At 44.5% G+C, this 13693-nt stretch overlaps 1 protein-coding gene across 2 annotated transcripts; it reads right to left on the bottom strand.

The window, feature by feature from the left end:
- Positions 1-214: 214 nt before the first annotated feature.
- Positions 215-10597, bottom strand: otop3 (otopetrin 3). 2 transcript variants are annotated; one of them, XM_012971513.3, is made up of 8 exons: positions 10506-10597; positions 7424-7702; positions 3325-3678; positions 3087-3223; positions 2900-2958; positions 2617-2726; positions 960-1966; positions 215-872 (listed from the first exon to the last, which is right to left on the bottom strand). In XM_012971513.3, the coding sequence occupies exons 2-8, from the start codon at positions 7626-7628 to the stop codon at positions 702-704; spliced, it is 2043 nt and encodes a 680-aa protein (XP_012826967.2). In that variant the 5' UTR covers positions 7629-7702; positions 10506-10597; the 3' UTR covers positions 215-701.
- Positions 10598-13693: the final 3096 nt, after the last annotated feature.

Raw genomic sequence — 13693 nt, 5'->3', positions numbered from 1 at the left:
ATCAGTACAGTCCTTCCTCTATAAAACCATCTATTACTTGTTCTGATAAACACTTGGCATTTATAGGCTTCAATATTGTGTTATTGGCTCAATACATACAGTAAATGTTTGCCCGTGTGTTCCTGAATGTCTTGCCCACATCCTTTTTAGGCAAGATGGGTTCTGTGCTAGGGTTCTAGATCTAATGATGCCTGGAGCCGTGTTTGGCCTAAACCTCTAAAATGTAGGTAATAAGCATCGATATATATGTTATTTATTCAGCTTAATACTCTTGGCTTTAAATTGCCTGCCATGTAACACTTTCTACTGTTATAGTAGGTAAGAAGTGCAGCTGCGGGGATCACTTTGTGAGCCCGGCTGCACCAGTCTGGGGGCACCATGCTCTGCAATTGCACCCTTCCAATGCTTCAGTTTAAGGCTGACCAGCTTCCTTTCTAGATGGAAAATATGTCTCTATTTCAGATACATTTCTCTCTATTGTTGTAACATGGAAGGCTAAAGGAAAGTGGTGCAAGAGTCACACTTTCCCATTTCTCTAGTATGGACATTATTTGTAGTTCTCCTATTTATGCAACTCCTTGAATGACTTCAGCAGCAAATGACACAATAAAAATGATTTATTCTTTATTATCAGACTCCTATTTACAAATCCCAGAATCACTGTATCTCAGTAGAATGGGGGCTCAGGGAGAAATGTGGCCTCATGCATGGAGATAGACTTCCAGTAGGATTCCCACACTGTGCATTCTGTAGAAGACCGACAGCGGCAGGCCAATATTGAGGATGGCTAGCCATATGCCAGATCCGTAAAGCTGCCGCTCCAAGCCGTTCATATACAAAGGATGTGCTCCAAAGGCGCCCAAGATCCAGCACTGCAGGAACAAGATAAAAATGTGTTAGTGTATTCATCCTTGACCAATCATACCCAAAGAAAAACCTGTTTAGAAATTCTGATTTACCATGATGTTACAGATCATCAGGAACATTGCCATCTCCTTCACCACCCTTCGGCTTAGACCTAGGTGCCCAGCATCCAGACAAGAAGGGGGTGCTTTGTGCATCTCTTGCACAGACATCCGACGGTGTGATTCCTCATGGTGTCCGGGTTTCTCTTTTTCTTCCTCATGGATACTCCTCATGCTCTCAATAATGAACATTGTCTGAGACAGATACTGGAGAATTAGGAGCAGTGAGTTGGAGAAGTTGAGGGCACTCAACATGGTCCATGGAGTGGTGACCACTGTGGCTATTATTGAAAAGTAAGAGATGCCGAGCTGACCCACGGCTGAAACAAACAGCAGGGTTACATCTAATTTACGGGTGTAATTCTTCATTTTGCCTTGGTGGGTGTTGTGCTTCTTTGTGGTGTTCCCCTGCCTGTGTTCTAGCTTCTCCTTTTCATTGTCTAGTGCAAATTGTGCCAGGCTGTATCCTTGTATTTTCTCATCCCCCTGGCTGCTTTGATACTGCCCTGAGCTATAATCAGTGTTCTTGTTTTCACTTCCCACATCTTCCATGTGAAGCCAGTCCTGGTCACTCCTGCCAGTTTCCTTCTGACCCTTCTTCTCCTTCTCTCGAAGGCTGTGGGCAATGATACCCACAACACTGCAGACAATCATGGGAGCCAGGATAATCATCTTGTAGCCGTAATACATATGATATGATAGAATAGACACCATCCCAGAAGTTGCCTCAACCTGGTACTGGACAAAGACAGATATCCCAACCAGAAGAGCAGCTCCCCCTATCAGGGGTCCATATATTATTCCTCGCAGCTGGAACGTATGCCGAGGAGGATCGGAATGAAGCTTCTCTCTCCTTCCAACATTCTTCCACATAATAAAGAGCAATGTGGCACATATCAGGCTGTACTCAATATTGAAAGGGAACATGGTGACATAGCCCTGCTTTAATCCCCAGCACATGGAAGTTGGGCACTGACATTGTGCCATTTCGTTGCTTTCATCTGAGGAGTAAAGAGAGGACACTACATCAAAACTGCTTTTTTGCACATTTAATTTCATAGCCCCAGTTCAATATTAAACCTCATCTGTGACACTTATTCCAGAATAAGAATCTTGTAAACATTCTTAGACTCCAACCAAGCTTCACAAATGCTTAGTGGAACCATAATACCTGAGAAGACAGGTTGAAGTTCTCAACCTAACCTTTTGGAGAGTTTGTGTTTCTTTAAAGAGTAAAGCGCCTCAGCACTGGCCCACCAAATGTTTTAGTGAGGCTTTGCAAGATGAGGTGGAGTTGTTTTAGGTGCATTGTTGGAGGAATACCTCAAGCTACGGGTTTAGGGGGCTGCACCTGGACAACCACTTGTCTTTCGTGAGTGTGTTTCCCAGTAACATTGCCAGGACTGTTTTAAAGTCTTGTGTTGGAGGTGGAGGGTACGGACCACATAATTTACAGGGTGAGCTTGTTATCACTTTATTTGCATTTATCTTTGAAAGATAGCCTGGGGATTATATACACTGAGGCTTCTATACATACATTCCCCCTCCTGTTACCATAAAAACTGAGCCACTTAGTATTATTTTTAGGATTGATGCATTGTTGGAGGAAACCATTGCCAAGAGCTGTGGGGTTTGAGGTGGGATGGCCTACCTTGTGTTGAGTTTGATTGTAAGATTTCCAGATCTTCCTCCAGAGAGTCATCAATTACAGCTGTAAGCCATAGCAGAATATCTGTGGCCAGTGTCAACATGATGCCGTACCTGGAATGGTTACATCAGACTCAGTACGAGAAAGGCAGAGACTTCTACCCTCTGCTCAGTCTTTTTCCTCCAACTTAATCATCCCCTCAATCTCTGCTTACTTTTTCCTACTGCCTCTCATCCATAGTCTTTATCTTCTCTAACTCCATGCTCTCCTGTTCCATCAAACTCACCTGGTAACACTGTGATGCATCTGAACACAATCCTTGCAGGAAACCCATAGGAGGACGGTCTGTGGAAAAGACAACATTATTAGCTGGATTTTTTGTTCTTTATCTGCTAAGAACTCACAACTTTACATGCCGTCCTGGGTGCTGTCGTAGTTACATGCGTGTTTTTGTAGGAACCGTTTCTTATTACCTGCACGCTGACAAACACTATCTCTATGCTGAAGAAGACGATATCCATTAGAATTTCACAGTTCTGCAGGAGCAAGGCGTGGCCAATCTCAAAGATGGACAGGATGATGCTGCATACCCCAAAAATAGCAAGGGAGGCTGCAGAGAGACAGAGAGAATCAGACATAGGGAAGGAGATAGAAGGAAAAATTATGGTTAGAAACACCACATCTATGTAAGGGTTTCCTCTCACAACTGACCTTTTAGCCACGTTGCACCCGCATGATGGTCATGGTGAACTGCGCCATTTTGATTACGGATGAACAGCAGGTGGTAGAGTGCCCAGACTGAGCTGAGCAACATGAGGATACACAGAAAGCTTTGCGAGTCTCTTTCCGGCACAGCCTTGTTACTCAGCGCCACACTGCTAACCACAGTTCCTCCCAAGAACATGAGATTCAAGCCAAAGAGCCCCGAGAACAGTCGCCCCGTTTTCTTTGCTCGTTGATGAAGAGTTGTGGGTATCTCACAGTGACGATGAAGCCATGAGTGCTCAAGGTTATTCCCAGGGGCATCAAGGTCCATATACTGGTCTTTGCATGTTGCTTGTTCACCTAGATAGGAGAAGACAGATACAAACGCACATAAGAACACAGCATGTCGAGGTGAGGCAATAAGAACCTGATCTTCTAATCTAGCACTGACAGGTGGTTCCAGAGCACTGCATTGCCTGTATAAATGTTCCTGTTGTAGAGGGTCATTTCAGGATAGTCACACAAAACCAACTTTAGGGATTCCAACCAAACGGTCAACATGAAGTGCAATTCAGCCAAACATACGTATCATCAAGCCAATCTGCTGCAGTCTCATTAGGGCACTCAAAGTACTGTCCTATCATATTCCAGGATAGAACCTTGTTTTGGGGAGAGATCAGTGCTACTCATGCAGGAGCCCTAGAGATGGTCTGTTGGTTATACTGTTGGATATTACCTCATGATGTATGTGCGTGTAAAGCGAGATTACCGGCTACACATGGGCAAAGTTACCTGATATCCAACTATCCTCGCTATTAGTACAACTTGGCCATATACACAGATGGTAAAATTGCCCTGATCCGATTAAAGGTCCCTGAGCCAGTTTGTCAGATCACTTTAGTGCAGTTCCTGGGCAACCAGTAACCTGACGGACCATTAGGGAGCCACAGCTTCATAAGGCCAAATCAATCATTTTCAGAGGGCAACGCACATACTGCTCAACACACAATCTTCCATTAAAGGCAAAATGGTTAAGGTCACCGAGTTCCTTTTCCAGACAGACGGTGGATCTTAACTTCATTTGTGACATGAAAGCAAACTATTAGTGTATTTTCATGAATTTAGGTATTTACTTAAGGATGGTGTGGAAACAACGGGTGTAACTTTATGCAACGTCACAGGTAATCTCTGAGCTTAGTCTGACCAGCTGACTGACATTAGAGAGCAGGATATCCGTATAGTCAGGCTGTGCTGGGGCAACATCCGCACCCATCCATAGAAGCATTACTGAGGGTCCATGGGTAAATGTGGCTGTACACAAGAGGTAGCCAAATAGCATTATTCCCTTAGTTTGGGCCAAAGGCTGGAAGAAGAAGGGAGGCTGTTGGTCCTCTCATTTGCCAGTGCTCCATCCATACACCAAGAAGGAGCAGCGAGAGATGGAATGTTCTGTGTAGAAAGACTGACTGAAATTCAATAGAAACACAGCATGTCCTATTGAAGCTATCAAGTCAGTTGAGAGTGCCGAGGGGAACGGCATTGGACACTAGACCAGTGGAAAGACGTCCTATGGAGTAATAAATGGCTTTTTACCATCTGGTAGAAAAGTTTGGGTTTGGCAGATTCCCTGAAAACACACTGTGCCTAAATGCATTATGCTGATAGTAAAAGATGGAAGAGGACTTATGATCTGGGGCTGTTTTCCATGGTTGGGGTTAGGGCCTTTGGTTCCAGTGAAACATACAGTGACCATCTTTGACAGTGACATGATTTCTACTTGGCAAAAAAAGATCTTTCCTGTTTCAAAGCAATAATGCCCCCATGCACAAAACCAGGTCCATATGGATGGGGTTTGCGGAGATGGGAGTGGAAGAACTTGACTGGTCTGGGCCTGGTCCTTGGTGCATCAGATAACAGTTTTCACACCTACCTTGAGCCCAGGAAAAGACCCTGGAGCTTCTGGGAATAAGTCCATCTACAACGACCCCATTGTGGATATTTCCACCCACAATTCGGCACCTCCTGTGTAATTTGGTAAGTTACACTGGCCTGAGACTGAAGTGAAAGCACAAAGGGGAGCAAAAGTGCACCCCATAATGTTCATTTAATGAGCACTTCTGTCCAGAGTCCAGCAGCACTTGGAACCTTGTGTTGTATACAAAAACCCAGTGTGGGGTACAAATCAGCCCTTACTACTTGTTATAGGGCAGGCAGTAAGTACAGGGCCCCCTTGTGGACTGTGCCACAGTTGCCCATATGAATGACTACAGCAATTCTACGGCAGGACCCAAAGTGGATTGTGCCCATTTATTGTACTTTTTACCCTCCCTGCACCTTCTAGAGAATCCCTGTTGCCTGGGGAGGTGCGTCAGGCTTGCTCTTTGCTGGCGCAGGTCACTTCACCCCATGATACCGTCATTTGCCCCATGGGTGAGATTCATACTTTCCAATTGTGCTCTAAGTATCCTCTTTCAGCAGATATTGTTTTCTGCTCACACTTAATAGCTTTATATCTATATATACAGCAGCGAGACTAATCATAGGGCGCAGAGACCTGGGTATTGGCACCGAGTATAATGAATAGTTTTTAGTAAACTGTAATATGTTATAAATGGCCTATTGTTAACTTTAGCATAACATCATTAGCATTTTAATATACAAGAAAACTAGTGTATTTTATAAAATTAAAAAGTAACTTATTGCCAACATGTTTTCAACATGTTTTACGTCATATTTATACTGTTTTGCTAGTTTTTGCTGAATGAATGAGGCAGTATTAGCATTCTGAGTGAATACGCTGTATACATCGTTAATTAAAGGGAAAGTTGAGCCTTCCTGGTACCAGTACATAGCTCCCAGCCCCCTCCATAACGTGTCACTGATACTTGCCCCCAACTTATCTGTTCCCCCATAGCATGTCCTGAACTACTGAGCTGCTCGGCAGTGTTGGCCCCACTATTAGCTGTGTCACTTCTGTTCAATCTTGGTAATAGCAATGGAAGTCACAAGGTTGGCGGTGCGGCTCTGCATATTTTGATGTGCTGTATGGGCAATAGTTAAGGTACTAGTGTAACTGATGTGGTTAGGGAGGAGGGATAAAGGATCTGTGCACTGGCATTGCCAGAAGGGTTTACTTTCCCTTTAACAGGAGACAACACCTAATGTATCTAACTCATTGCAGTCATGATGAAAAATGAACTGAAATTTTAGGTGATAAAGCATTTGATATTGGCCCTTGTATAGGGGCACGGAATCTCCTCTCTGATAGGCTGCACAATCTTATTAGAAGGCACAGCTGGGAGCTACCTGATGGCAGACTGACAGGTTTAGCAGGAGCTACGGAAATTCCAAAAAAAAGGTCACCTGTTTAAAAGACAAAGTCACAGAAATGGAGACAGAGGTGTGTGAATATGGTGGGAAATCCCACAAATCTATCTCCACTTTGTCTCATTAGCACCACTTTCCTCCTGAATTTCCCCCCTGCTGAATCTTTGCCTTGTTTGTACTGTAAGGGTGAAGACACACTGGGCTACTAGTAGCAGCTACTCTTTCAAGGCTACAGAAAATCTCCCGCCATAGACAATACTGAGAATTGCCTCTGCTAAAACACACGTAGAGACAATTATCAGTAAATGATCAGCACTGTCTGTTTTAGTAGCCACGACAAGTAGCTGCTACTAGTAGCTCTGTGTGTCTTCATCCTAACAAATCAGTGGGAAACGGAGGTACTGGATGTAGACGCAATTACTTGGTGCAACTTCCAGCTCCATAGAGAACCCAGAGCCAAGGATCATAGGCACCCACGGCAAGGCTGGCACCATGTACCCAATTACTCTCTGCCTGGCAGTGCTACCAGCAACACTCCCCAGTTCCAGAAGAAAAGGAGAGAAACAGGGAGCGGGTATTGTGATTTTACTTTTTGTTATGCAATTGCACCCTCCCCCCCCCTTTTTTTCCAAAAATGGTTGTGCCTTAGGCTGCTGCCCCTGATGCTACCCCTAGTCTGGGATATCCACACTAATGCACCCAATCAGGTAACCGATTACTCTGGGTTTCCATTGTGATTATATATATATATATAAATATAGGATTTATGATAGCCTACCTGTATTTTCTGATGCCATTGTACCTTGGATATGGGACACTGGGTGTGCCACTGGCTCCCTCTTCCCAATGTCCCCTCTCCGTACAGCAGGCACTTTATGCTCCTTATTGTTTGCTTGCGTCACGGTCTTCCCATTGTGCTCATTGCCCCATGTTTTCTCCCTACTATGAAACTGCCGGCAAGCTGGCTCCTCCTTACTCAGCATGAGGGATTACCCTCTCCGTACTTGCCCCGGGCAGGGCAGATACATGCCATACATGTAGCACACAGCCCCAGCTCCTATTTGGAAAAGGAAACGACAGGTCATATTTCAAGGCAAATTGCACTGTCGGTTCTCACAATAGCAAAAATTGTCTGTTTTCTTAGGCGTGTTTATAAATATAGAACCCACGTGAAAGGAGCACTAAAGCAAAAGGAGCTTTAAGTAGGCAAACAGTACTTTTGCATTAAAGGATTAGTTCAACATTTAGCGTGATCTAGACAGGGATATTCTGGGAAAAAAAAATGCAATTGGTCTTTGTATGGTTTTTGCATTATTTAACTTTTTGATCAGCAGCTCTCCAGTTTGGAATTTCAGCAGCTATCTGGTCGCTACGGTGCAATTTACCCCAGCAACTGGGCAATAGTTGGAATAAGACTGTAAAATCAATAGGTGACGGCCTGAATAGAAAGTAACAATAATAATATTGTAGCGTCACAGAGCAATAGTTGTTTGGCTGTTTGGGTCAGTGACTCTCTCTTTGAAGGTTGGAAAGAGGCAGAAGAAGAGGAAGGCAAACAAATCAAATTCTTTAATTTTACTAAACCGCACCCATTATTAAGAGGCCACGCCCAATATGACATCATATATACAAAGACGGAGATATTAGTTGCCCACAATGAATCTCTGCTACCATGGGCGACTAATCTCCCGAAATCCCCTAATATCTCCATGGGGCATTAGCCTTAGGGTAGTTACTTATTTCTGAAAGAAGACTGAGACACTTGCAATCAAACTTGGGATAGAAAAGTCCGAACAGCAAACTCCCAGCACACTGGGATGTGATGTTAAAGGAGAACTAAAGCATAATAAAGAAGTAGGTTATAAATGATGCACCTCGTGTCTTGGGGCTCTGTACCACCCCAAGGCCCCTCACAGCCACTGGGCCAGTACTTTAGAATTTAAAACTCAGCCCTGTAGCTTCAGCTTCTATGGCAAACCTGGTTTTCTACTTGATGATTTCCAACAACCCCCAGCTTAGCGTCTCAACTGCCCCACTGAGCATGTCCAGTGCCACCGACACACAAAAGATTTCCTACATATGCACTGAGGAGAAGGAGTCAGGCACTGGTCCCAGAAGGCATCGTGTGTGGCCTCCACAGGCTGTAGGCAATCGGAAGAAAGCAGAAGAAAAAGGATGAATAAAGAAAGAAACATATGGATAAATAAGGAAAGAAAGCATATGGGTTATGAGAATGTGAGTGTTAGGAAGAAGCTTAAGGGATGGTGGGAGTGAGGGAGAAATTAGGTGGAGGGAGATCTACACAAAATCTGGTTTAGGGACCAAGACTATGGGGCTACACCAGTCACTGTTAAGGTGGCCATACACAGTGTTTTAGACTAATTTGGTAGCTTATCAGCCCATGTATGGGGACCCCTCACAAACCTCACCAAAAAAAACCTCTACCAAAAATCATCCAGTGTTGATCGGGCAGGTTTGATTTTCCTGTTGGATTGGGGACCACATCAGCTCTTGGTTGTCCACCCACTCACCCACTGCCAGCACCTTACCCCCCCCTGCGCCCACCTAATATTTACTTTGCCACAATTGTCCCTCAGTTCTAGTCCAACACTTACCGAAGACAGAACTACCACCGCATAGAGCCAGTAACCTCCATTCCCAACTTGCTTCTCTGTAACTATTAGCCATACCCGCAGGAAGGCTATCAGTTGATCCTGCAGGAAATGTTTTGCCTTCGGGGCCACCCTGCAGTTTTACATCCCAATATGTGGCTTTGAAGATCAATTGTCAGGACACAAAACGGCTTTTAAGGTTAAAAGTGGCTTTTATTTCAGCCAGGGTCGGACTGGCCCACCGGGGCTTCTACCCCCAGCTTTCCAGCAGCCAAAAAACTATTGCTCTTTGAACTTGCAATTTAATTATTATTGTTACTTTTTATTCCTTATCTTTCTACTCAGCCCCTCTCCTTTTCATATTCCTGTCTCTCATTCAAACCACTGCCTGGTTGCTAAGATAAACAAGACCCTAGCAACCAAATAGCTGCTGAAATTCCAGTCCAGAGAGCTGCTTTTAGAAAAAGGTAAATGACTGAAAAACCACAGAAAATAAAAAATAAAAACCGATTGCATGTTGTCTCTGAATATCAATATCTACGCCATACTAACAGTTAAAAGGGACCTGTTACCCTAGGGGGTATATGAGAAGTGCAGGGGCATGTAGGAAGTGCTGAATGGAAAGCCTAAGGCATAGAGGCGGGGCAGGCTATATACGACGGACAGCTGGGATTTTTAAATGCCTTTACAATGGGTGTGGATGTGTTAATAAAATAAAGAAATTTGGGTTTAATGTTGAATTGTAAAGCTTTTTCTGTCTGGGGGACAGGTCCCCTTTAACCAATACACTATGAGGGTTTATACCAGGGATCCCAAATGAAGTCTTTGGGTTATAGTTGTGTGATCCAGTAATTTAGAATTAATGATGCACCTCGTTTGCATTACTATTGTCTATTTTGGGAAGAAATTTCTCTCTATTAAAGGGGAACATGGAGACCCATGCTAAATGTCATGCAGAACCATTTTTGGGTACTGACACCTAGGTTATTCCCCATTATTAGTATAAAGGTGGCCACACACGTGGCGATTTGCGATGATGTTTGTGTCAAAAGTGGTAACTTTGCGACTTAGTTTTGGTTAAAGCCAGGCCTACTTTGAAGCACGTGTCCCGGCTGCGCTAGGAGTATAAGATGTGCTGAGACAAAGCTGTGCTTGCCACTTGTGAATACAACAGTGTGTGCACAGAAAGCTTTGCTATTATATAGAACATTGCAGTTGTACAAAAGTTCTGTTTCATAATGTCCTTACCTGGAACTCCCAGAAAAGCCACTTCCTAAAGGGTTGGGCAGCCCCTGCGCATGTATCGTTATTAGGCAGATACTGACCACCTGATGGCAGTGCTAGTGCTTCAGCTTTGTGTTTGTAGGGCTACTGGCGGCACCTACTGGTGAAATTGTGTGCTGCAGCTTTGCAAATATATATATTTTGTTTTTTCTGCTTTTGGATAAAATAAAACAAACATTTCCTCTGATCTGTCTGACTATTGAACTTGCATGTGCCCAGTGACGCTCAGCCTGCAGCCTTGTGCCTTTATATGGGCACAGAACCCCTCAGTGACTGCTAATATCCTTATCATTTACAGTAGGGGGTACATTATCCCTTATAATACATGAGTGATACTCAGAGTTCCCTGTATAACTCAGCCTGCAGCCTTGTGCCTTTATATGGGGGGCACAGAACCCCTCAGTGACTGCTAATATCCTTATCATTTACAGTAGGGGGTACATTATCCCTTATAATACATGAGTGATACTCAGAGTTCCCTGTATAACTCAGCCTGCAGCCTTGTGCCTTTATATGGGCACAGAACCCCTCAGTGACTGCTAATATCCTTATCATTTACAGTAGGGGGTACATTATCCCTTATAATACATGAGTGATACTCAGAGTTCCCTGTATAACTCAGCCTGCAGCCTTGTGCCTTTATATCGGCACAGAACCGATCAGTGACTGCTAATATCCTTATCATTTACAGTAGGGGGTACAGTATCGTATTATGAGTTATTATTATAACTCAGCCCATCAGTGACTCCCTAATATCCTTACAATTTACCATGCTCCATATTTTTGAAAGTGGGCATCTCTCGCTCATTAATAATGATGCACATTAATTAATGCCTGTACATATATTACAACCCAGTACCCTACACTGGAGAATGAATGGCATTAATAGCCAGTGCCCAGTCGGCAGATGGATCTGCACAGAGCAGCTTACGCTATGAAATGTTTCTCTGTAGGTTGCTATACCCATGCTTGTTAGTAACTATTAGAGCTCATTCAGTTTATACCCTGTGAGTAAGTCAGTGGGGCTCATTAATGAACACTGAGCAAGATTGCACCTGGGCAGTAACCAATCACAGTTTTGCTTTGATTGTTACCTTGAGCTGCTGAAAATATCAGCTGTGGGTTAATGCCCAAATGTGAGCTCCAGTGAGTAAATCTGCTGTGTGCTCCCCAACCCTTTGGATGTTGCTCCCAGTGGCCTCAGAGCAAGTGCTCATTTTTGAATTTTTGGTAAGGAGGCAAGTTTTGGTTGCATAAAAACCAAGTATAATGCCAAACAGGCTGCCATTCCCCATAGGGGCTATTAAGTAGCCAATTATAACTCTTATTGGCACCCCCAGGAACCTTTTTCATGCTTGTGTTGCTCCCCAACACTTTTTTCATTTGAATGTGGCTCACGTGTATAAAAGGTTGGGGATCCCTGGTCTATGGCATCTTAAAGCAGCTCCTCTGGCATTTGCCTGAACCCACAGATTGCCAGTCTGGGCCTGGGTCCTGGCATTCCCAGTACCCAGAGACCCAAACAGCCCCCCCAGCCCAATAAATAGTGACTGTCTATGGCATCTTACAGCAGCCCCTCTGGCATTTGCCTGAACCCACAGATTGCCAGTCTGGGCCTGGGCCCTGGCATTCCCAGTACCCAGAGGCACAAACAGCCCCCCCAGCCCAATAAATAGTGACTATGGCACCTTACAGCAGCTCCTCTGGCATTTGCCTGAACCCACAGATTGCCAGTCTGGGCCTGGGTCCTGGCATTCCAAGTACCCAGAGGCCCAAACAGCCCCCCCAGCCCAATAAATAGTGAGTGTCTATGGCATCTTACAGCAGCCCCTCTGGCATTTGCCTGAACCCACAGATTGCCAGTCTGGGCCTGGGTCCTGGCATTCCAAGTACCCAGAGGCCCAAACAGCCCCCCCAGCCCAATAAATAGTGACTGTCTATGGCACCTTACAGCAGCCCCTCTGGCATTTGCCTGAACCCACAGATTGCCAGTCTGGGCCTGGGTCCTGGCATTCCAAGTACCCAGAGGCCCAAACAGCCCCCCCAGCCCAATAAATAGTGACTGTCTATGGCACCTTACAGCAGCCCCTCAGATTGCCCATTGGGCCTGATTCTGAGTGCCGTTTTGCCACATTGTCCCCTTTTCCCAAGCATTCCCAGCACAACCCTGCTTGAGTACATATACAGTTCAGGATTTCTTTGCCTATTTCTGTGCTGTGCATGTACCCGGCGTCAGCAGGCACAAGGGGTGTCTGGGAAAGTTAAAAAATATGGCACTGGGGGGATAAAATATCCCAGGCAGGAGCATCAGCCCGGGGTAGGAAGGAAGCCACTAGAACTAGGTGCATCTTACAATCTGGCACCTCCAGAGATTCTACCTTTACTTTCCCTTTAATACTGTAATATAAATTGGCTGGAAGAATCATTGCAGAATATAAAGAGCTGCTCGTGGGTGAAGCTACACTAGACATATTCCCTTAGCACTCCTTTGTTTGGGTAGCATTTCTGAGAAGAATTATACTGTATATATGGGTTCTACTATATAATTATACAGTAGAACCCTTATTGTATGTGATTTATGGGACTAGAAAGAAATGTTGTAAAATCATACATTATATATTGACTTATTCACTTTTATAAGCTGCTGTGTGACACCTGTACTTTCCGTCTCTCCTTATTCACCATTGTTTCCTGCAGGGGGCGCACCGACGAATCAGAAATCCTGAAGTTCCTGCAGCATGGCACCTTGGTGGGGCTTCTGCCAGTCCCGCACCCAATCCTGATCCGCAAATATCAGGCCAATGCCGGCACTGCCATGTGGTTTCGCACATCTATCTGAGGTGAGCCTGACAAGCTAATAGATGTGGATTTTATTTTTGTTTTGTACAAACATGGACCCCCCTATTTGGTATGACACAGACATCAGATTGTTTAGATTGTTTAGTCTTTAGTCACCAAAACACACTTGTCATTCTGTATCCCACACCCGGTCTCATACACTGGATTCCTCACCAGCGGCCCTGATCCCCCCCCCCCCCCATACAACCACTTCCTGCTCACCCCAGCCTGTTACAGCCCTTTCCAGCTCCTCCTGTTACTTTAATATATATATATATTTTTTTTTTTAAATTTTTTTTTTTAATGTTCTATAT

This window comes from Xenopus tropicalis, chromosome 10 (assembly GCF_000004195.4).
Source record: "Xenopus tropicalis strain Nigerian chromosome 10, UCB_Xtro_10.0, whole genome shotgun sequence".
Lineage (NCBI taxonomy): Eukaryota > Metazoa > Chordata > Amphibia > Anura > Pipidae > Xenopus > Xenopus tropicalis.
The sequence above is the reverse complement of the archived record's forward strand: the minus strand, read 5'-3'. Positions and strand labels throughout refer to the sequence as shown.

Bases quoted from the DNA above. Each gene is read 5' to 3' on its own strand.
- otop3 (XM_012971513.3), bottom strand. From the start codon at position 7,628: ATGCTGAGTAAGGAGGAGCCAGCTTGCCGGCAGTTTCATAGTAGGGAG. The intron at 3,224-3,324 runs GTCAGTTGTGAG...GTCTCTCTGCAG, and splicing joins GGGTGCAACGTGGCTAAAAG to CCTCCCTTGCTATTTTTGGG. The intron at 1,967-2,616 runs GTAGGCCATCCC...TTTACTCCTCAG, and splicing joins ACAATCAAACTCAACACAAG to ATGAAAGCAACGAAATGGCA.